General features: G+C 39.1%; 1 protein-coding gene across 1 annotated transcript in view; it reads right to left on the minus strand.

The window, feature by feature from the left end:
• Nucleotides 1-20,695, minus strand: part of CFAP58 (cilia and flagella associated protein 58) — a 118,026-nt gene extending 97,331 nt beyond the window's left edge. The window contains exons 1-6 of the mRNA XM_027852091.1: nucleotides 20,507-20,695; nucleotides 10,911-11,192; nucleotides 8,692-8,840; nucleotides 4,463-4,619; nucleotides 3,591-3,785; nucleotides 1,457-1,594 (exon numbers count right to left, since the gene is read on the minus strand). Coding sequence (XP_027707892.1) covers nucleotides 1,457-1,594; nucleotides 3,591-3,785; nucleotides 4,463-4,619; nucleotides 8,692-8,840; nucleotides 10,911-11,192; nucleotides 20,507-20,695 — 1,110 coding nt within the window. The remainder of the gene's footprint in view (nucleotides 1-1,456; nucleotides 1,595-3,590; nucleotides 3,786-4,462; nucleotides 4,620-8,691; nucleotides 8,841-10,910; nucleotides 11,193-20,506) is intronic.
• Nucleotides 20,696-24,256: the final 3,561 nt, after the last annotated feature.

The following is a 24,256-nucleotide window of genomic DNA, read 5'->3' on the forward strand; positions in this document are numbered from 1 at the left end:
CAGACACACGAAGTCTCAACAGGACCAAGTACACTTAGAAGCAAAGTCTTATGCCACAGGAGTGCTGTTATTTTATGGGTATGTATGAAGATGAATCAATATGGCAATATTAGCAGATAATTCTGCATGGTAACAAATGGACCTAAAAAAGAATTCCTGCCCTAAACAGCACCACATATTTGCCAATATGCTTTCAATTAAAGGCAGGGAGGAGCTACCATTATTGCACCAACACCCTTTAAATGTAATGAGATTAATTTTCTCTGGGATTTCTCAGCCATTATCTCACAATATCTTCAATGTATACAACAATCCCTTAAATGCCATATAGTATAGATTGTTTTTTTAAAAAATTAAAGTCAATTACAATTTTAGTGAGGGGGAATTTTTAGAATTTTGCTGAACCACTTTAAAAAAAATAACTGCAGACATCCTGGGAGGGTATCATCAAACCAATTTTGGGAATCACAGTTCTAGCAAATGGAGAGGCAGAACATCGCTCTGCTTGTTGTCTTCTATGCAGAATTCCTATAGATTTGGGAACATAGAAATGCATCTTTTTGGCTACGTGTCCCACAATGTAAATAAATGGGAATCCTTGTATAGGCTACATTTTTACTCTACTGCCAATTACAGGCTCATACTCCTTTGCTTCCAAGTTGTTATTTCTTTACCGTTTGAACCAATGATGTGCCCAGAAAGAACCTTTTTCAATCCAAACCACACCTGGATGGTCTTGATGTTTATTTGCCTATAAGCAGAGAGTTGTATTAGATTACTTCAATTTTCCAGGCAGTTCTATGAGTCACATATTTCTTAGTCCAAATTCTAACAGACCAGGATTATGAATATAGGAGTGTTTACTCTCAGAGGTAGCAAGGTAAATAAAAAGCCATTCTCTTCAATGTCTAGGCATCACCTGAATCCAAGTCCACCACTTACAGTCCTTCAATTAAGGTAGGGATATGAACCAGAAACCCATTTTGAAAAATGGATAGGACACAGATGATAATCATATAAATGGATTAATAGAGCCTTGCAAATAAGTGCAAAATCCAAGCAGGTTTGTCACCCTTTAGTAGTAAAAATAATAATAACAGTTATAATTCACTCAACATGAATATTTCTCGCTCCAGGAAAGGAGTAACTTGCAAGGCTGAATTAAGAAGGCCAACATCTGAACTAGATTTTGAAAGGTCTTGAATAACCATATGATTGATAATAAGGTTTATAGTTTTAGATACAAGTGTGGGAATTATCACATTGTCTGCCCCGAGGCATAAAGTAATCACAGCAGGTGTTCACCTGCCTTTGATATATCAAGGTATTCAGAAAAGCAGAAGAGCACTATTTCTAGAGAGAGGGATCAACAGTTTAAACTGAAATGACAAATTCCATATTAACAGACAGGGAGAAAGAGAAGTCGTGTGTAACCAACATATCATGCTGTATTTACTTTCAGCTCCAGCGTCTTCTGCTGGTTCTCCTGGTTTATCTGTTCACAAGCCAGGACGTGCTGCTCATTCTCCTGCTGAAGCTTAGTATTCCTCATCTGAAACTGTTCCAGCTCCTTGGCAGCTCGTTCATTTAAGATCTATGAGAGATGTGAAATAATCTAGTTGATACTTTTTAATCTGACTACAATGTCTACGTATACACATAGATAGCACCACAAGCCTCCCAGAAGGAGAAGAGTAACCACAGATTTTTGTCTGTAGAAATTGTTCTTTATTCCTGATGAAACTACTAATGTACTCACAATACAATGAATGTCAAATAACTAGGGAGAATGACAATTTCTAATGAATAACACAGTGAGCATCCTTTTTTTTTTCCCTGAGAGCTCTGGGAAGTCTCACTCACAGGTGGTAGATAAATATTTTAATGCCTTTTTGTCATTTGGCAGGCATCACATACACAACAATCGCTATAATCATTGCAAATGAGCAGGAGATTCGAATGGATTTTATCAGCTGTGGGGCAGGGGAGCAGGACATCTCTGCACGCAAATCCAACATTAATATGCCTAGAACATTTCCGTAAATGGAACAGTTCACTGACATCAGCACATAGCCATTTTCCCATTTAATCCATCTTAAGTCAAAAATCTGGAACAGCAGCATGATGATTTATACCTTCTTGATTTCAGTATCAGCCAGCTTTCTTCCTCCTTTCTGAAACTCTCCTGAACAGATAAAGTTTTATAAAGATGAACCTATAAATATCCTGGGTCATCTTGATATAACAGAATAGTGGACAATCAGAAGATGGAAAGACTGGAAGGAGGAAGTAAAAGAGAAGCAAACTGTATGAAAGCCTCACTCTGAAATGCTGTTACCATCCTCTCATGAATCAGACTTGGGGGCTATTCTGACAAGGGAAGCTAAATCAAATGTTCAATTAATAAAGAATAAACTAAAGTGCAGTCTTCCAGTCTAAATGAAACTGGCATTTCACCTAAGCCTTCTCTGTCTTGGCTGAATAAGCTACTCTTTTTATCATGACTGCCGAATTCTGGGAAAAGTATGTCATTCTGCAGTCATGGTGGCAATAGGTAATTTATTGCCACATTAAGCAAGTTAAGGAATGACTTTCTAATTCAAATAATTTGCTCATCTTCCCCCTAGAGATTATATTATGTAAAACATACACATAACTTTGGACTTCAAGTAGAATTAATAAAGGAATTGCCATAGGAATACGTGTTACAATTTTTTTAATGTCATGAAAGGAATGTGATAGAACTAAGCAATTCTTTGGAAACAACATCTCTAACCAACAATACCTGGGAGAGTAAGAAATCACTTTTTGATTAACAGAATTTCTTCCTTAAGGCCTCTCCATCAGAGAAGATGGATTACAACTACAAACATTTATATTATCTTAAACAATTAAAACATTTAAGCAAAAAAGTTTTAGAAACAGTCTATTGTTTAAAAAGGAAAACAGACATACTCAGTATACTCTTTAGACTTAAACTTTAATAGTTCAACTTCAATCTCCCTCTTCCTGTGTGTGCCTCATCTCTGTCTCTCTGTCTTTCTCTGTCTCTGTCTCTGTGTCTCTCTGCACAAAGGCTACTTATGGACAGATCTCACTTTGACTGCTCCACTTTCAACCAAGGCTGGTTCATCCCTCCTTAGGCAACCTGTTCTCTTCCCACCCTGCCCCTACTCCCACCAAACTTCCTGGGACTTGACATATTAAAGTCAACCCTCAGTGTGGACACCAGATCAGCTTAGCCCAAGACTAAGAACTCCAGAGCTCAAGAGACCCACTAGCCTCAGAATCTCCAGCAACACCAATTATAGGTGTGCAATATCACACTTGGCATTTATAATTCTTTTCAGAATCAAAAAGGGAGGCATAAAAAAACCATAGAAAAAGAATAAAATAAAGGTGTCATAAATCCCACTATTAGCTCTTTAAATAAGTTATGAAAGGCAAATGGTTGTGGGATGTCTGCAATGCAGGAGGGAGGTCATACACTCTCCACCTTTCTGGAGGAAGATGGAAAATGCTAAAGGAGTTCCCTGTGGAAGGCATTGCTCTTAGAGTCAGGAGTGCCCCTGACCATGTGCACACCATACCTTCTGCTCTTTGAGCTGTTGTTCCAGTTTTTGGAACTCCTCTTTACTCTTCTGCACAAGCTGCTGGAGCGTCTTTATTTCATTCTGTTTTCCATCCATGTCATTCTGAATCTGTTTAAGCTCTTTCTCCAGTTTCTCCTTCTTCCTAGTTTCCCGGGAAGCTTCATTCTGACGAAGTTGGATTTCTTGTTGGAACTACAGTTATAAAAAGGGCAGAATAGAAAGAAATTAAATCCTTTTGGCGCAGCTGGTAAGATTCAGTGCTTACCACCAGGCTTAGGTCTCTCATTTTAAGGGGAGTCACCTCACAACAGGGGTTATTTGTTAGCATCCCCTAGCCCTGATTTTTAAATCTTTAGAGGGCACGAAGACTTCTGGCTTGCTCTTCGATGTCCCGAATCCATGTCAATCATGACCATGCTTTCTTTCCTGCCACCCAGAGAGACACTTTATAAAGACCACTAGTGGTGAGAAACATCACTTGCTGAACAGCACAAAAAATGTTCAGATTTATTCACCCATTTAAGTCTTTGAAACTGGAAGTACCAAAAGGAATTGCTTCCCCCAGCTTGGTAGGCATAAGCTTATGGCCTAGTCTGATCAATGTGCCTTCTCAAGACAAGACTGCCAGCACGACATCTCTCCCAGGCAACAGTCTCTACTGATATAGTTCAGACAAGAGTCAGCAGAAAGTCAACAGCTCTCTGAAAGAATAGGTCAGAGAAACACACAAAAGAACTAAGATAGTCTTTGATAACAGATGATTAATTTGAGATGACAAAGGAAGAAGAAATTAGTTTCAGAAGGAGCTACAGAAAAAAACGTTTGGGACGGCCCTTTTTCTTCTTAGCGCTCATGTTTGCTCCCCAGACCTGAGAAATGGTTTGCTCTGCCTCATCTTTCGATTTCTCCGTTTCTTGATGCTGTTCAGTGACCAAAGCGAGGGTCTCTCGCAATTTCACAACTTCTGACAAGAGCTGGTCTCGCTCCTTTGTTATTTCTTCCTTGTATTTCAGTAAATCTCTGACGCTGAAAAAAAAAATGAAACAAAACACAAACCAAATGGCAGTCTTCTCTCTGAGATTCCATCCCCTACTGAGCTCATTTTAATGTAAGCGATTGAATGTCAAGCATTGCTGATTAACCCATAGCAGCTGTCAAATTATACAATTTTTCTTTTCATTTTAAATATTCATTAGAGAGCTGTAGTCACAACTGATAAGCCTAAGACATAGTATAGAAATACTGTACACACCATTAGTTTTTACCCTGTTCATCCTTTAAAAAAAAAAAGAGCAAAGGATTATAACCCAGATAAAACATGCATAAAGACAAAATTTGACAAATATTGGTGATGTAACTTTTAAGAACATACAGCATTGTGCTCCTTCTGTCTGGAGAGTAAACCAGTTCGTTTTTAAACAGTTTGTAATCCAGACACCAGAGCTACTTGGCTCAGTTCCTCTGTAAAACATAGAATCTTTAGAACAGAGAACCTAAGCCTCCTATACACAGCCTCTGAACCAAAACTGATCCAGAAGAACAGACACTTCAAGGCTAGGATTGAAGAGGAAAACCTGCATTTCTGTCATTTGTTCATGATAGACCCCAAATGGCTATCTGAACCAATTTGAGAACCATATTTACCTACTATTACTCACAGCCCCTTTTGAATACACAAATATATACTAATTTAAATTTACAAACACACATACACACAAACACACACACACACACACACACACACACACACACACACACACACCCCTCAGAGTGCTCTCCTTTCTTTCCGTGAAGCTATACCAGAAACTCATAGAATCAGTTAATTTTAGAATTGGAAGGGACCAGTGCAGCTATCTAGTCTATCCTATACCCAAAATAGAATCCTCACTATAACATACACGCAAAAAGCATTCTTTCTCCTCTTCCTATCTTTATTCTCTTCCGCACACTCTATGATCCAGTCCAACTGGCCTCCTCCCTGTTTTTGTCTTGGTTGTCTCCCATACCTGGCAAGTTCTCCTTTCTCACCTGTACCTTACCCTGACTTCTTTCAAGATTCAGCTCAACCCCTACCTTCTACAAAGGCCTTTCGCTGTCCTCTCTAGCTGCTAGAGCTTTTTCCTCTAAGGTTGGTTACCTTTCATGTTCTCTATGTATATTGTATGTACCTAATTATTTATATGTTACCCATTAGAATGTAACCTTCTTGAGGGCAGGAACTATTTTTTTTATTTCTATTCCTTTGCATAGTAACTGGCACATAGTAAATACTTAATACTTGTTGAATGATTAACCTAGCTTTTTTTCCCCTAATTTTCATCCATTGCTACTAGTTATACCCTCTGGGTCCAAACCATACAAAGCTAATCCTTTTTCCACATGACAGCCTTTCAGATATGTTAACATAGCTATCATGCACACCGTGAGTCTTATAATTGAAGGATTCTGGATTTACAGTTGGAAGGAATTTTACAGGCCAACTAACACAACCCTCTCATTTTACAAATGAGGAACTAAGGCCAAGAGAGGTTAAGGGATCTATTCAGTGTTACGCAGCTAGTAAGTATTTAGAAGGGTAAGAAGGAAGGGGGCATTTGGATCCAGGCCTACCTGGCTCCAAGTCCAACACTATTCACTAGGCCATGCTGCCTCTCTTGACTTCAAACTAGAAAACTGATCCCCAAAACATCCCTTCAACTAATCTTCATATGGATGCTTCACTATTGAAGTTGCCCTCCTCTGGACGTTCTCCAGTTTTACCAACAGCCTTCCTAAGCTGTGGTGCCCATGACTGAAGGTAATGTTTTAGAGGTAGACTGAGCAGGCAGATCCCAGTTGGACTCTTATTTCCTTACTCTTAGAAGCTATGCCTCTGTTTCTGCAGCCCAAGACTGTGTTAGTTTTTTGTCGGCTATTTCATACTGTTTATTTATGTTGAACTTGCAGTCTACTAATACCCCCTGATCTTTTTCAAAGATTTGGTTATTAAGTACAAATCCTCCATCCAGCATTTAAACCCATCTTGGATTTAAATAAATTGACTTTAAATATCATACTTTACATTTATCCCCCATTAAATTTCAACTCATTCAATTCAGTCCAATCTTCTAGTCCAGGAAGGGGGAACCTGTAGCCTTGAGGCTACATGTGGCCTTCTAGGTCCTTGGGTATGGCCTTTTGATTGAATCCAAGTTTTACAGAACAAATCCTTTTATTAAGAGGTTTTGTTCTGTGAAGTTTAGGTTCATTCAAAGGGCTGAACTTGAGGACCCAAAGGGCCTTAAGTAGCCTTGAGGCCAAAGATTTCCCACCCTTGTCCAGTCTTTTATGGCATTTAAAAAGTTCAAGAGACATAGTTTCTGGGTAATTTAACCATTTTATTAATAAGGCTAGCATGATTATTAATAAAAAGAGGTAATATAGATGTCCCTCTTAGACTAAAGGCCCCTCATGGCAGTGGACTCACAGTTTATATGCCCTTGGAAGAGCAGGTATTCCTGAAGATGGCAATCAACTCTGATTGGTTAATAATTAATGAGAGAATGAATATTCCAATGAGGGGCTGGGCTATATTCCAGTGAGGGTCTTGGGGCTACATAACTTGGATCACCCAAGTCTTAATCAAAGAGACTTATCAATCTCCTTATCACCTGTCTGACCAAAGGGAAGATCCACATTGTCCCAAACCTGTCTGAGAAAACACAATGAGCAGAGATGCACCCATTAGCCTACATTTAGAATTTCATTTACTCTCTTTGATTAGATCTCAGCCATCCTGGCTGAGTAAGTCTTTGTGAGAGATTTCCCACACTGATTAATTTCTGGATGAGGAAGTGGAAAAGGGGGGAAACCTTGGTCCTAATTCAATAATTAGTTATTAATATGATATTTTTATTAATAAGATATTGATTAATTGATTAATAATTCCCTCTCATCTCCTTTAAAGAGACAACCTTAGGCTAAACCACTTGACTAAACACTCTACTCTCAGAGACATGGTAATTTAAAACTGGACTAAGACTTTTGGAATACTCCATATAGATGTATTTAGATTTGAATCAGGTACCTTCTTGACCTATGAGAGTAAAGTCAAGGATAATGAACAACCTTGCCCTCTGCCAAACATCCTTTGATACCACTCCTACAGGATAAGCAGACTCTGTAGTCCATGAGACTTTTTATTACACTCTCATACATACTTTCACTTATTCTTAAATTTTTGCCTGCTACTTATTTGTCCTCTCAGACTACACCACCAACTCTATCAGGTTATAAACTAATTATCTACTTCTTCTATGCTACCAGTCTCCCCTAGCCATCTGGAGCATGGATTCAAGTGTATAGAAGGAACTCTTTACCTGTAGCACCATGATTGGTACCCTAACTGCACTACAATGGTTCATCTCTGACTCCATGATGTTCTATTTCAGACTTCCCCATTGTCTTCCATATGTGGTACCAGAGTCTCTCAAGAAAAAGCTTGGATTGACTCAGTAATAAATAAAGACAAACTGTGGCCTCTGTCTGCTGACCAATGTTTAGCAAATACAAAATAAATCTATTATATTTTTTATTTCAAGTTCCTTGACAGCAAGGAACGTTGTTTTTGTTTTTGTCTCTATCCCCAGAGCTTACACAGTGCCTGCGGCATAGTAAGCACTTAATAAATGTTTATTGACTCACTGTTGAAATGTAGCAACCATCTAAGTACTCAATTAACACATTTTTAATGACCGATTTACTTAGAGGAAAGCTAAATTTGTTTGGGAACTCTGAATAAGTCGAATACTCACCAGTACAAGGGAAAAGAAACCAACCATTCCAGAGGAATTGTTAACTAACTATGTAAATCCACTAAGTGATTCGAATTTCCTTCAAGGACAATAACCACAGGCCAGAGGATTGTGGGTAGAAAGAATGAGAAAAACAAAACAAAGAGTAAATAAAGCATTTATAGCACCTAAAAGAAAAAAACAAACAGAAGTATACTATGGAAGAAGTTAAGGAAATTGCTTTATAAATACAGAAAGCCAAGGTTTCTTTTTTATTAAGGAGATAATTTCTTCAAAATCAGTTCAGAACACATCTAGTAACCTACTTGTTACTTTGACCCAGTGACAATCCCGATCCTTGTTCTACTAGTTTACTCAGATTCACGATTTCCTCTTTCAGTGCCAGAATGGTTTCCTTTGCCTTCTGTTCTTTACTGTAGGCAGAATCCACCATTTTCCAAGCCTTTTCTATTTCCTAGAGATGCCATGGAATATATTAGTTAGAAAAGCCAAAGTAGGTCCTAAATGAAAATATCTTCATTTATGTCATAACTAACAAAGTAACACTGATTAACGTTGAAAATAATACTACAGCTGTAAGTCTAGGAGAGGGAGGATTAGAAAACACACTGAAGTACTCAACTGAGGCCAATGAATATTGAGGAACACTTTCAAGGAGAAATAAATAATCTTCAATTTAAAACATATTCATGAAGAAGTTTATTTCTCATTAATATGAGTAAGACTTAAATGTACAAGACCCAATGGAGAAACAATCAAGGATCTGAAAACAGGCTTCAAAAACTGAAAAAACAAAACAGAACAAAACAAAAGCTAACAGGTTTCCTGGTTCAGACTAAATTTTTGACATTCTTTGCAGGTTCCAAATCAAAGTCCATGTTGTGTCCTCAATCCTGATCTGAACTTCATTATTCCAGAGAAAGGAGAGTACAAAACACAGTCCTAACTGTTAGCAAATTGTATAGGACAACGACCTCAATTTTTCCCCTTTCCTTAATTACAGAATCCTAGCATTCCCACCAAATTTCTAGAAGGGAATAACAAAATCTGAGCATGAGATTGTTAATACTACAAAATACACTATGAAATATTTGCACAAACGATTAGGAGTAAATTTATATTTTCTAAATAAATTAATAGAGCATACCAAGTGATACAATATGCGTGATTTTCATATTGCCATTTAATTTTCTTAACAATATGTTAATTTCATCACATGCATGAGTATCTCTATCGTAGTATAGATAAGCATAAAGCCCGGGTGGAAAGAAAAAATTCTATGGCAATACTCACCCCAAGGTGAGCTGCTACTCCCAGGCACACCTGGTCAATAGAATATGTGCTCCTATTCTCAGAGGTGAGACCCAGCAAGCTTCTGGTGAAAATTTCCAGTAATTCACAGAGAGAACTAAGGGGGGGAGTTGATTCTTCTTGTTTTAAGTAATAAAATGAGGGGGAGAGAATCTTTGAACTTAATTTAAATACATGCACAGGTTTCTTATTTATACTAGGGATAGGAGAATGAGACTTTTCTAGTCTATCAGGTAATTACAGTTCATAATTACGTTCTTTTCTAAAAAACAAATTTTAGTTTATTGTATAATTACCCACATCTATTGCACCCTGACATGCTATTTATCTTAAAAGTTATGAAGAAAACTTAAAGAAAAATATTTAAACACTAAAATTACATAAGTTTTAAAACTTAAAGAAAAATATTTAAACACAAAACAGTAGTTAAATTTCATCCAATTCAGCTATAACCAGTTTGTTTTGTTAATGACAGGGTTAACATTTTCTATTTCCTTGATTTACAAAGAAAAGATTTTTTAATCTTAAAATTCTTTTAAAACATTTACATCTACAGACAAGAAGCAAAGCAATAGGAAAAGTGAGAAAGCTTAGTACCAAGAAAAATATAGCTTCTGAGGAAAAACCCCCTCCAAAGCAGGAGGTTGAGAAGTATAGGCCCACATGATTTTGGACTTTAAAGTAATTATGTGTGTGGGAACAATGAGGATTTTTTTTGCTGACCAAAATAAAGAACTAAAGAAAACAGATTAAAATTAAGTCTTTTTAATTTTAACCTCTTTGTCTAAGCAGATATCAAAGGCCCTTATTTGCAGATAACTATCTGACTTAGGGCTAGATATTCCCATGATACTCTCTGGATCAGCATCCAAATGGTCAATGTAAGCTATAAAGGTGAGGTCATTGTTCTTTACCTACCTAATCCTACACCTAAAAAAAAATATGGAAAAAATTCCCTCTTATTGAAGGTTTGTATGATAAATGACAATGTCTACACTTCCCTCACCCTGACTAGACCAGGAAAATTTCCCTGCCCTGCTGACAAAATAACAGGAAAAAAATTAATCACAAATCAGTTGTTAGAGATATATTTCTCCAATGTCTCAAGCTGAAATCTCTTGCTCAAAGCTACTAAAAAGATAAAGGGATGATATTTTAAATTTATGAAGTGCTCACTGATTGCTTTCTTTTTCCTTCCTTTCCAAATCATTACCTTTTTGAGTGATGAAATCGTTGTCTGGTCATCCTGGGACAGCTTCAGGGCAGTAGCTACCTTAGCAGAATTAACAACAATCTCTGCATTTAGCTCCCTACATTTTGCCATCAGACGCTTTTCGTTCTCATAGGACTTCTTCATAACAACATGAAGCTTCTCATATTCCATCCTGAATCTCTCCAGACTTTTATCGCCTGAAAGTTCATTGATGACATCTTGGAACTCCCTTTCCAATTCTTCAAAAGCATTTTCTTCCAGGTGCGATTTTTCATATTTTTCCTATATAAAATTACAGGGATATGAATTTAAAAATTGAACTCAAAACTCACCATAAACTACCTATCACCAAATTAGCATCCAGTAGGGGTGCAGGAGAAGAGGGGGTTGGAGAGAGAATTCAAACACAAGATCTCTTGCTCCAAAATCTAGCACTCTTTCCAAAGTATCACATACAGCTCTTGCTATTGATAAAACATTTCAAAAATATTCCATCATCAATACATTCAGGCAACACCAGAAGAAGTATCTTTTACAAATAGGTGTTCTGCAACTCATCAACAGGTTTCTTTCCAAAAATAAGGTTCTAAGGTATGTTTGAAATGCTGGACACATTTTCCCCAAATGAAGCAATCTTAATACATGTCATTTAGTTTCCTACGGAAGTCTACCAAAGACTACAATATAGCTGATTTGTATAATATTGTGGAGAAAATGCATTCAGAGTTCCAACTGGGGATACTGAAAATATTCTCTTCCTAGAACCAGTATGGGAATTGGAGGGAGAAGTGACAGGGACTCTGAAATGATGAGAAAAGGAAGAAGAGGAAGGAGGAGAAGGAAAATGGAGCCTCCAATTGTTATTAACCCCAAACATACCTACTGGTCTGGATCTGCTCCCCACCACCAACCATCTTTTTCTTCTAAAGGCCCTAGGGACTGATCTGACTGCTTCCAATTCCACTGCTATACTACCTACCGCTGACTGCAAAAGTTTATCTCCTTCCTTAACTACACACAGCCCTTTCTAAGACGTTTCAAGAGTTTTCCTGCCAGTGAATATGGAACAAATATAAAAAGGGTTCAAAGTTTCTATCCCCTTTCCAATCCAAGCAGCTAGGTAGCCCTGTGCTGGACTTGAAGTCAGAAAAACCTGAGCTCATATCTTATTAGCTATGTGACTTTGGGCATATCACTTAATCTCTCTTCAATCCTCAGTTTCCTTACCTATGAAATGGAGGTAGTAACAGCACCTACCTCATAGGGTGGTTGTGAGGATCAAATGAGTTAACGTGTGTAAACCTTAAAGTACTGCATAAATGCAAGCTAATCTTATCCAAACCACACAGAAATGCCAAATAATCTATCTTCCCAAGACACAAGTCTGACCACATCACTTCTCTCCTCCAAAAGCCACCAATTGCTCCCTACTGCCTCTAAAAAATAAAATACAAACTCCTCAGGCTGACATTTAAAGGCCTCCCAAATCTAACTTCAACACATCTTCCCAACCTCATTTCCTACCACTTCCCTTCACAAACTTTCTATAGCACTAGCCTGCTGACTTTCACCATATTCAATACAACAGTATCTATCACCACGCATTGAATGCCATCCCTCCTCATTCTGGCCTCTCAAAATCAATTCCACAGGTGCTACCTCAGATGTTGAATGCTCTGGCCCACCTGGTGTTCTTGTATGCTCTTCCCGCCCCCCACCTTAGTTAAAAATAAGTTCCTTGAGGAAAGAACTGTTTTATCTTTATTTTTGTATCACTGTGGGCAAGCACTATGCCTTCCACATAATAATAGCTAACATTTATATAGCACTTATTACATGCACCAGTTGCTTTACAATTACTGTCTCATTTTATCCTCATAACAACGCTATGAGATAGGTGCTAATGTTATTCCCATTTTACAGATGAGGAAACTGAGGCAAAGAGAAGTTAAATGACTTGCCTAGGATCACAGAGACAGTAAGCATCTGAGGTCAAATTTGTACTCAGGTCTTACTGACTCCAGACCCAGCACTATATCCACTGCGCCACCTAGCGCCACCTTATATATAGTAAATAAATTTTTTTCATTTGAAGTCCAATACCCAACACCCCTCCCCCACACTCTCCCATACACCTAGTCTCTCTTTTCACTTAGACTTAGCAGATAAATATAAAGTCATACATAGGTATTAAGAGTGGATCAATCAACCAGATAATTATTAAGTTTCTATTCTCTTTCAGGGGAGGCAGCTAGGTGGCCTGCAGAGGGCCTAAAGTCAGGAAGACTCATCTTCCTGAGTTCAAATCTGGCCTCAGACACTTACTATCTGAGTGACCCTGGGCAAGTCACTTAACCCTGTTTGCCTCAGTTTCCTCATCTGTAAAATGAGCTGGAGAAGGAAATGACAAACCACCTCGGTATCTTTGCCAAGAAAACCCCAAATGGCGTCACAAAGAGTCAGTCAGAACAACAAATTCTTTTTCAATGCCTGTGGTGCAGAATTAAGATTAAGATTTCTATTTGAGAAAAAATCAGGCATTTAGGGGTGGACACAGAGGTGAGGGCTGCAATGGTAAAACAGCCAAAGTGGTTTACTCCCCCAATGTAGGATAACATTGCAGAGGAGGAAAAGTACATGGATTTCCCTTGGTGACTCACATAAGCTGCAGAACCTGGAATAGGAGCACAGCTCTTTTTTAATTCTCTGCTTTCTCTCTCAGTTCCTTCCCAACCACTAATGCCCCCACTCTGGACCAAACCCTGAGGGAAAAGTAAGCCCTGGTGATAGGGGAAGCAAATTGAGATGGTCCCAAATGGTAGCTGAGAAAAGGACAGAAAAAGGAAATCCCAAACAAATGTAATTAGCCAGCAGAAGTAAATGTAGCCACTGAGTGTTCCTAGTTAGCTGTTCCCTTAAGTCAGAGACATACTAAATCCTTGGTGAGACAGGGGACTGACTATAGCTAAAATGCAAACCTTCATCCTTGACTCCAGAAAGGAGCTTATCTAAAGATAGTTCATGACTCATTCCTTTGTTTTTTAACTGCCTTTTATCTAAATAATTTACCATACTTCACTATTAAATAATCCCATGAAACAAGTTAATACCAAGAAAAGAAGTCTTTAACACATCACTAATATTAACATAAAGGCACAGATAAATGGAAATGAAGACCGTGTTTAGGGGAAATTTTATTTTCCCCTTGTTCCAGCCAAACCTGATGTTCATCTTAATTGTGATTTCTAATCCCTTGACCCTCTCTTCCTTTTCTCTCAGTCTATCACTCTTTATCCAATTTGACTTGCCTCTTTATCTAATCTAGACTTCATGCAGCCATTTCAACCATGCCCTTAGTAGCACCATAAAACCCTTTGTTCCTGAGAACTCTCATTGCTCCTGGACTATTAATCTTCACCCTTTGGTTGCCTCCACTGTTGATTTGCTCCCCTCTTCATTCCTGATCTGTCAATCATTTTCTCAAAAAACACTACATAGGCCCAGGTGCTCAGCAAATATTTATTGAATTTTTATGAAACATTTACTAGACTACTTAGATTTTAAAACTTAATCTTACCAGAGGTATACATCATGACATGGATTTGACAAGATTTATCTCCATTATGCCATCCTGGCCTCTTATTTTCTGAAAGAAACTACTTAGGTCCTTTGGACCCAGCAATAGGAACCTAAGAAAAATCTCAAGTCACATTTTCCTAGAAGGGTGAAAAATTCAACATGAAATAGGTCAAGATCTTAGTGATTTTTAGTTTTTGAATTTTGAGACTGCTTCAGGATTGTTTATTTCCAGGAACGTGTTATAAAATTAACAAGGTAAATCATTACTAAGATGATGTCATATCTCCATGAAAACAGAGGAAAAGCAGAAATATTTTCCCAAAGTCCCCAAAGGGATAGCAAATCAGACTTCTGAGGACAATTTTTCTGAAGACAGCTCTCCTACAATAACCTGCAGGGAAATGATTCTATGTTGAAAACAAACACAGACTGATTATCCAGAAAGACTTTCCAGTAAAAAATACATTTAAACTACGAATAATATTCCAGGAAGATTTATATTATTCGAATCCCTAAAAGCAAAGCTTCTCTGAGTGTTGTGTGAAAAACACCTCTGTGCAAAGTTAATAGTCCTTTCTATCTTTAATTTCTTTGATTAACTGGTCTGTAGATTAACTTCTAACACTGACAAAATTATTTCCTCAATATAAATATAGACATACTAATTTAATTAAAATGTACTTGATATTAAGTGAAAAAAAATCATGAAATTGAAAATCTCAATATTCATTATACATTAATTCTTGCTTACTTCATTCTTTTGTCAGGTACAACAAGTGAATAATAAAAATGATTATTATGGAATTTTAAAAAGCTCTATAACCTTGTTAATAAGATCTTAGTGATTAGAAACAAAGGTTAATCTTTTTCTACATTTTTCCTACATATAATGCAACTAATTCTTGTTGATAAAATGTCTTTACAATCCAGAGAGATTGTGAAGCTTGATTAATGTTTGTGACATGATTTGAGGTCCTTCACTAACAAGGACTCCAGCATTAAATCTTTGTGGGTCCACCAAGACCACTAGCCTGTGCCCCTGACACATACAAAAATTAGAGACTAGGATGCTTGGGGGCTGAGGAGAAGGCAGGTGTTACTGCTTATGCAGGAAGATTTCCTCCCCTACCTCTTGCCCTATTTGGAGTAGCTAGAAAAGGGAGCAAAAGATTGCAATTAATTGGGGGAATATTTACAGATGGCAGTATACAAGGGGCTAGTGTATGTGAATTGTGTGTGACCAGATCACATTGTGTGCTAGATCATGAAAGGAAAGGTAATGATTGGGGTTTGAGTATGATTGGGCTATACATATTGGTATGAGGATAAAGTGTGTGAGTAAGTACTGTGCCTAGGGGTCTATGGAAGTACACTTAAGGAATAGCTCTGCTAACCTGTGTGACCTTGGATTAAACACTTAACCATTCTGAGCCTCAGTTTACACAAGAGGAGTTTGGACTAGATAAACTTTAAGGTCCCTTCCAACATTAACCCTATTATCCTAAGATCCCATAGTATGTGTTAGGATAGAAGAATGCAGATGGTGGAAACCTTCAGCACCGTCTTAGCACAGAGCCAGTTCTCCTTCATGGTTATCATGGGGGGGAGGTGGGGTGGAGTTATGTGCAAAGGGGTACGGCTTACGGTCACCTTGCAGCTCATCTTCTACACATATTATATACCAGTACAGTATTCAATGAGGTGGAAGAGAACTTAGAGATCACCCAATGTAATCTCACATTTTAGAGATGAGGAAATTAAGAGCTAAGTAATGTCTCTCAAGATTGAGAATTCACACTCAGGTCTTTGGACTCCCAATCCAATGTTATTCCCAGTGCAACCATTTTCAGTTTTCATCAGAAATGGTCTCAAGGACACAACCACAAAGAAAATGTTTCCTATGTCTACTTTAGGACTAGTTTTAGACTTGGAGGTTTTCTTGCTGATTAAAAGGTTACTAAAACTATCACAATATAACATTTCCACAAAAGGGGGAAAAATCATATTAGCAAGATAAGGTGGTATTGCTACTGCTCAACTTTTCTCCTGTCGATGCTAAACGTGAGCACACAAAGAAATTTATCACAGCAATGTTCTCAATTCCATCCCATAAATGGTATTAATGTCAACACTTAATCACCAGCTTAATGATTTGTTTGCAGACCAGATTTCCCCTGAACACCTGGAATTTATCATAGAAATTGAAAAATATCAAAGGAAGAAAAGTTTGAAAAAGGGGGGGAGAACTGCAAAAATAGATGTTTAGCCATATCTATCCATATATACTGGTGTATAAATAAATATATGGGAAAGAGAAATCTAATCACAATGTCACTGAAATTAAACTTCAATTAAAAACAAAACAAAAATGTCTGGCTATTAATGATGAATAGCTGGTTTCAGATAAAAGCTTGAGCTGAGTGCCCTATCAATTTCTGAGGAGTAATAACCAAGTGCACTGGTCAGGGGCAGCCTATAACAACAATTAGTGAAGGAAAAGGAAAAGGAAATCTGAAAAGATAAGGATGGAGCAGCGGACTGTGGATAAGGAACTGTGAGATCAATGAAGGGGAAAGCAGAAACAAAACAAAAGAAGATTGAAAGATAGTGTGGTATAGTTGAAAGAGCACTGAATTTGGTTCTGCTTTGAATACCTGTATGACCTTGACCAAATCATACTTTCTCTAGGTCTCAGGTTCCTCATCTCAAAAAATGAGAGGATAGGACTTGATGGTCTTCTGAGGTCCCTTCCAACTCCAAATCTATGTTTTTATGAATATAGACATTGAAGATGAAAGAGGCTAGATGAGAGAAATCATTTATTCAGAGCTTGAGTGGCTGGAATAAAGGAATGAAAAAAAAATGGGCCAAGGACTAGAAGGGACAAAAATGTGTACGTATAAAACATAGAATCACAAAATCATAAAGTTATATCTGGAAGATATCTCACCAACTAAGCCATAATCTAACCTCCTCATTTTACCAGGAAACTGAAGTCCACAGAGCTAAAGAGACTTACCCTAGGTCACATAGTTGGGGTGTGTCCAGAACAAGATTTTGAACCTGACACTGGAGTCAGGACTCTTCCCACTAGAGGACTGACCTTGGAGTCACCAAGACCTGGGTTCAAGTCTTGCTTCTGACACCTATCGTCAGCGTGACCCTGGGCAAGTCACTTAACTTTTTTTTTCTTTTTGGTGAGGCAATTGGGGTTGTCACACAACTAGCAAGTGTCAAGTGTCTGAGGTTATATTTGAACTTAGGTCCTCCTGACTCCAAGACTGGAGCTCTATCCAGTGTGCCACCTAGCTGCCCCAAGTTACTTAATTTCTAAGTGACCCCACGCAACTCTGAGATTATAATTTGCTTTGTTGACTATCTGATGCATAGGTAGAAGGAGTTTCTCCACAGTATGAAATCACAGAAACCTGACACGCATCCCAGATCCGCCCCCACCCACACAACATATACACAATGCCAAAAGGAAAGCGTGTGTGTACGTGTGTGTGTATGTGTGTATGTTAGCAAGAGGGAAAGGGAAGAAGTGAAGAAAGTGTAGTGAAGAAAGGACATGTAGAAACGCAGCAGAACCGGACAGAATAAAGGGGACGGGGTTTCTAGTGATGGAGAAGAGGCATTGGTGATGAGGGATAAAATGGGGTGGGGATAATAGGGGAGATGGAACTAAGAGGGGGGGACACTGGATGGAGGATAGACTAGCAGGAGGGTGCAAAAAATGAATGGTGAGGGGATGATGTGGAAGGGGCGGGGATGTCAGGCTGATAAACGCGATAGGTTGGAGGAAAGGAGAGACAGCCAGGTGACAAAGCGGGGCGGAATGGTAAGGGGAAATGGGCAGGAGGCACTGATGTGATGAGGGGGGTCCTCGGAGGGGCGCTGGCTGCTGACCTCATCCATCTTGCCGCTGTCCAGGGGATGGCGCAGAGGCTACTGTAGTGCAGGGGAGGGAGGCGGGAGAGGAGGGGCGGAGAGGGCTCAGCAACACATGCTCCTCTCCCGGGCGCCTGCGAACAAGTCTGAACCATTACGCGTTGCTTAGGTCGCTAGGCAACCTGCACGCCCGCTGGGGGCACGTGACAGGCACGCAGTACGCGAAGCGACTCAGCGTGGGGCAGAGCCTTGGCGAGAAGGACAGGCCCCAGAAATATGCAAATAAGCGCGGGGCCGGGGGCTGTCCTGCGGTAGAAGGGGGCGGGTCCTGTGCAAGGCGATGCGGGTTCTGTCCAGGAGGTGTTTCTAAGCTGAAAACACCCATCCCTTGCGAAGGCAGTGGAGACAGCCTTGGACTGTGGATCTCTCTGGCACATCACTTCCCCGCTTTGCGGCCTTAGTTTCCTCATTTGTAAAATAGGCATCATAATAAGGATCAATTGAGATACCTGATAGAAAAGCAAGTCCAAGTGTAAAACTTTTTGGGACTATGCTTAGAATACTTTTGCTTCCAAAACTCTTCTGTTGGTGGGAGTGGAAGAAGACAGATGAAAAAACGGAGGTGCGGAGACCTCACAGTAACTCGAGAGTGGCATTGGCACTAAATCACCTGTTTCTTGGACAGTCTCTTGGCTTCCCTAGGCCAGGCAGCCCAAGGAGATCTGGGGTAGGCGTCATTGAGATGCCCTGACGTCACTGTTCCAACCATTGACTGCCCACCCCTACCAGAGTTAGAGGCACCTTTTTGTCTCTCAGTTGCTATGTGTTGTCTCTCTGCCTTCTTTGCATTCTCCCCTCTCTGTCACCCCTTGCAGATATATATAGTAGAAAGAATATCTGACCTGCAGTCAAGAGAGACTTATGTGTATTTTAATTTCCTCTCTGAGCCTTACTACTTTGTGACCCTAGGCAAATCACTTAACTCTTCTAAGCCTCAGTTTCTTCACTTAAAACAATGGAATATTTAAATTCCACAAACATTAAAAGATTACTAAATGCATATATACATATGTGTGGGGGGGAGGGAGAGAGAGATTGAGAGACTGTACTAAAGTGAGACGAAGTAAATAAGGATTTATATAACACCTACTATGTGCCAGGCACTGTGCTAAGTGTAAAGTAGGTATTATTCCCATTTTAAAATTGAGGAAAGTGAGGTAAACAGAAGTTAAGTGACTTGCAAAGAGTCATACAAGCTAGTAAGTGTCTGAGGCCAGCTTTGAACTGAGGACTTCCTGACTCCAGGCTCTATCCACTGCATCACCTAGTTGGAGAGAGAGAGAGAGAGAATACAAATACACTATTTCACTGAGATGTTTGTTGAGAGGAAGGCACTGTGTAAACCTTAAGATGTTATAGAAATGTGTTATTTCCCTTCTTCTTATTCATACTTTCTTTTCTCCTCCTTACTTCTTTTCCTTTCCTGTGACTTAGAATATCCAGTTACATCAGGCCTTATTGTTTGTCCCCTATCCCCAAGGACACTGTTTAGCCCCACTAGGGAGAGAAAGGAAGAATGAAAGAAAGAGAAATCAAAGGAAGGAAAGAAGAAAGCTGCCTACTGAACCATGCATGTCCCTACTATTATCAATTAACACAAGCTATAGACTAGGGAGAAGGGAGAAGGAACAAGAATTTATTAAGCAAGGCACTGTGCTAAGAGCTTTACAAATACTATATCATTTGATTTGATCCTCACAACAACCCAGTGTGACCAGTAGACTGTTAGGGGTAGAGAGGACTTTTGAGATCATTCAACCTCATCATTTTTAATATAAAGAAACAGAGGCCAAGAGAGGGGAAGGTTTGCCGCTTACAACTGTGACAAGCAAGATTTAGCAGCTGAGCTGATACTGGAATGCAGGTCTCCTGACTACCAAGCCTCTTAACTCCCTGGGCCAGGGCTCCAATCATAGGAACAAAGATACTTGAGATATGTGATATATATAGCACCCTCTTTCCCTCCATAAACTACATGTTGAGAGCCTCATAAAGGTCATGAGACACACCCCTCCCACAAAGTCTGAAAATAACTTCCCCAAATTCACTCAGAAGCTGATCATTACCCAGATATCAGTACTTGGTAAGATCCTAGCAGAAGCTGAAGAGCTACCAGTCTGGGGACGGGCAGATAATTTTCTCCCTTCGGTGGCTTGTCTTGCATCTTTTGAAGTACTACCATGTGCCTGACCAGATTTGCCAGCACCTGGGGTCTCTTCCCCGTCTAATGGAGTTTTATCTGTTGACCTAGGCATGAGAAAGGATGACTAGTGTTTTAGAAAACATACCGGACTAAAATCAAAGAGACCTGCATTCTAGAATCACAGCATCATAAAACCTTAGTCATAGTACATTAGGGATCTATAGAAGAGATCTTTGGAGGTCATTTAATTCAACAATAACCATCCAGAACCTCTACTCCATTGTTAACTGTCGCTTCCTCTCTTCACTCTCAGATCTTTTTTTTTTTTTTAACAGTAGACATAAGCAAAAAGCTTTCTTTATTCTTTTGGAAGAGGGAAACAGCCTGTGCTGGGATCTCCTCTAGGAGGAGACCCAAGGCAGTGAGGTTAAACTTTGATATTTATATTTGTGGCTAGACAAATAAGCAAATAGTGTGGTGTAGCAACAGTGTTGAGGCATAAGGGCAACAGTGAGGCAAGGTTGCCTAGTGACAAAAAGTTCATTCATAGCAGGGCTTCATGTCTGGACCTGTTGGTGTTTGCCCAAGCTCAGGGACCATTAGTTCTTTGATTTAGTTGAAGCAGAGTTCATTCAGAGAGCGAGTGCAAAGGATTGTCGTTATGTCAAGCTCAGGGCACAGCCAGCTTGCTGGGCCTTAGCTCTGGAAAACAGGATGTCTCCTAATAGCAAAAAGAGAGGAGTGGTCTTGACATGGGGATCCTGACATTTCCCCCTTTTGGCCAAAGAGAGGGAGTCCAAAGAACCCCTCCCCTTCTGGCCAATAAAGGAGAGGCAGGTATAAGCCAAGATGCCACAAGAGGCCAGTTGGGCCAGGACAGTAAGGAAGGCATTTTCTAAACCTTAAAGTTTTATATAAGTGTGAACTATCAATAATGATGCCTGAGACGACATCAGCTTTTTTAGCTGGCACAGAGTATCATAGATGTCACAGATGGAGATAATTAAGGGACCTCAAAGGTTAGCTAGTCCATCACCACCACTACTACCACCACCTTCCTTTTACAAATGAGGAAACTGAGGCCCAAGAAGATCGAGTGCCTTACTCAAGATAATAAGTCACACAGAATAAGTCTCAGAGGGGAAGGTGATGGACCAGGAAAGGCCTCCTAAGGAAGGTAGGATTTGAGTTGAGTCCAGAAAAAAGTCATGGAAACCAGGAGGTGAAGGGATAGAGGAAGAGCACTTCAGGTATGGGGGATAGTCAGTGAAAAGGTCCCTGAGAGTTGGAATCTCTTGTGTGTCAGGAACAGCAAGAAGGCCAGTGTCACTGGCTCTTACAGTACCTGTAGGGAAGCAAAGTGTAACAAGACTGAAAAGGTAGGAAGGGGGAAGGTTGTAATGGGCTTTAAAAGCCAGGGGATTTTATATCTGATCCCAGAGATAATAGGGAGCCATCAGAGTTTATTGAGTGGTAACAGTCAAACATGTGCTCTAACGAGATCACTTTGGCAGCCAAATGCAGGATGGAGCTGAATGGGGAGAGAGTTGAGGCAGGGAGAATAATCAGAAAGTTATAGCAGTTAGCCCAGGAGTGAGATGATGAGGGAATGCAAGACTAGAGCAGCATGTCATCTTTGTGAACAGAGAGAATGGAACAGATTAGGTATGTGTGTAAGGTGCTTGCAAGTGAAAAGTCAAGACTGACACCAAAGTTTTGAACCTGAGGGACCAGGAGGATGGGGATGCCCTCAACCACATAGGGAACCTGAGACGAGGGGAAGGTTTAGTATGGGGGGAAAGAGAATGATTTCTTTTTTTGGATATGTTGAATGTGAGATATCTTTGCCTAAAGTAGTCACATGTATTTAAATTCACATTACTCAAAGTTGTAATTATATAAAAATTTCTTATTGGTTCCAGCCCAATAGAAATATACAATATGAATTTGAGTAACATGACCTCTTCAGGGGATTCATTATTTGCACTAGTTGGGACTTGGAAATACTTTAAAAAATAATAATAATAAGCATTATATCCTCTAAACAGAAGCTGGAATTGATGAACTCATGCTGGCTCATATATCAATACTTTGTCACTTTAAAAAAATCCATTCATTTATCCCATAGGTTCTACTATGACCCAAGCAAATCAAAATCCCTCCATACTTAGTGGGTAACCTTTATGAGTTGCTGGTAGATAATTTTCTGGAGCTGTACATTGCCCATCCAGCTGCATATCATAATCTGGACATTATTCATCCACTTGGTTTTTCTGTATAGATGGTTAAGCCATGATCATGGATCTCACTCAGGAGCCTCTACAGTGTTCTAGATCTTGATAGAATTAGCACAGACAGCAGCAGCTGAAATACCTCATTATCTGTAAGGAATCCTTCTTCAACTCAGACTCTTCTGTCCATAAAAAAGATGAATACCTCTGGGGACCATTTTTATGCCTCCCTTAATGTTAATGATCAAGGATTAAACTTATGTATTTGGTTCTATCTTATAAGTAATCTAGTGTCATTTGTCATATGAATGATGGACACCCTGTTGGAAGAAAGCTACTAACACGATCTTTTGCTCTATTGAGTAACATGCCTTTTTATTGTCAACAGTATACATAGTGAAATCTCATATACTAAGTACATCTTTAAGTCAATCGTGAATTGGTAAAGATGCAGTTTACCGTGAAATATTGCTTATCAAAGTTTGTGTATTCCCTTCCATAACTCTTATCAAGTATGTCCTTGCTATATATGTAGATTGTTCTCATTAAAACTTTATATAAATGGAAAATAGATATGTGAGTTGGTTTTCATTGTTCAGTTTTTCAGTCATGGCGGATTCTTCATGACCCCTTTTGGGGTGTTTTGGTTTTTTTTTTAGCAAAGATACTGGATGGTTTCCCATTTTCTTCTCCAGATCATTTTACAGATAAGGAAACTGAGGCAAACAGAGTTAAATGACTTGTCCAGAGTCACACAGCTAGTAAGTGTCTGAGGCCAGATTTAAACTCAGGAAGATGAGTCTTCCTAATTCCAGGCCCAGTGCTCTATCCATTGTGCCACCTAGCTGCCCTTTAATGAGTTGGTAGCTATGATATTATCTTGGCCATTTTTTTAACAGTAAAAATGACTAAGATTTTTTACATGTCTTTTGTATCTTTCTTCTTCAGATACATTGATAAATGATTCCTCAACACCCTCAAAACTGTATTGCCTCTAGTCTGAATCTCCTCATTACGTGTATGTGGTCTAATCCAACTACTTTGTCTGTCTTTGTTTTCTTCGATACCATTTCCACTTCCTCAAGAAGCAGCTGTCAGATTGTGATGCTAGAAATCAAATGTAATGGTTCCACTGTCCTTGGTGGTGAAGAGTTCATGATAAAATTCTTCACAGATCTTTTCTCTTTTTCATCTCCTTGTTGTCCTTCCATTTTCATCTCTCAGATGACTTTGCTTAATTGAGTCTATCACCAAGCTTTCTTCATCTCTTTTTTTCTTTCCACTGCTCCTTGATGTTTTATTGTGACAATATAATTCATAATTTTCCACAATTCTTCTCTGTAAGATGTTTTAAAATGAGTTTATATTCTAAAAATGTGTGGTTCTTGACTGCCATGTCCCTGTGCTTGCCAGAGGGGATCAAGTATTTGTTGATGAAGGCA

This window comes from Vombatus ursinus, unplaced genomic scaffold (genome assembly GCF_900497805.2).
Source record: "Vombatus ursinus unplaced genomic scaffold, bare-nosed wombat genome assembly UNPS02009205.1, whole genome shotgun sequence".
In the NCBI taxonomy this organism is placed as follows: domain Eukaryota; kingdom Metazoa; phylum Chordata; class Mammalia; order Diprotodontia; family Vombatidae; genus Vombatus; species Vombatus ursinus.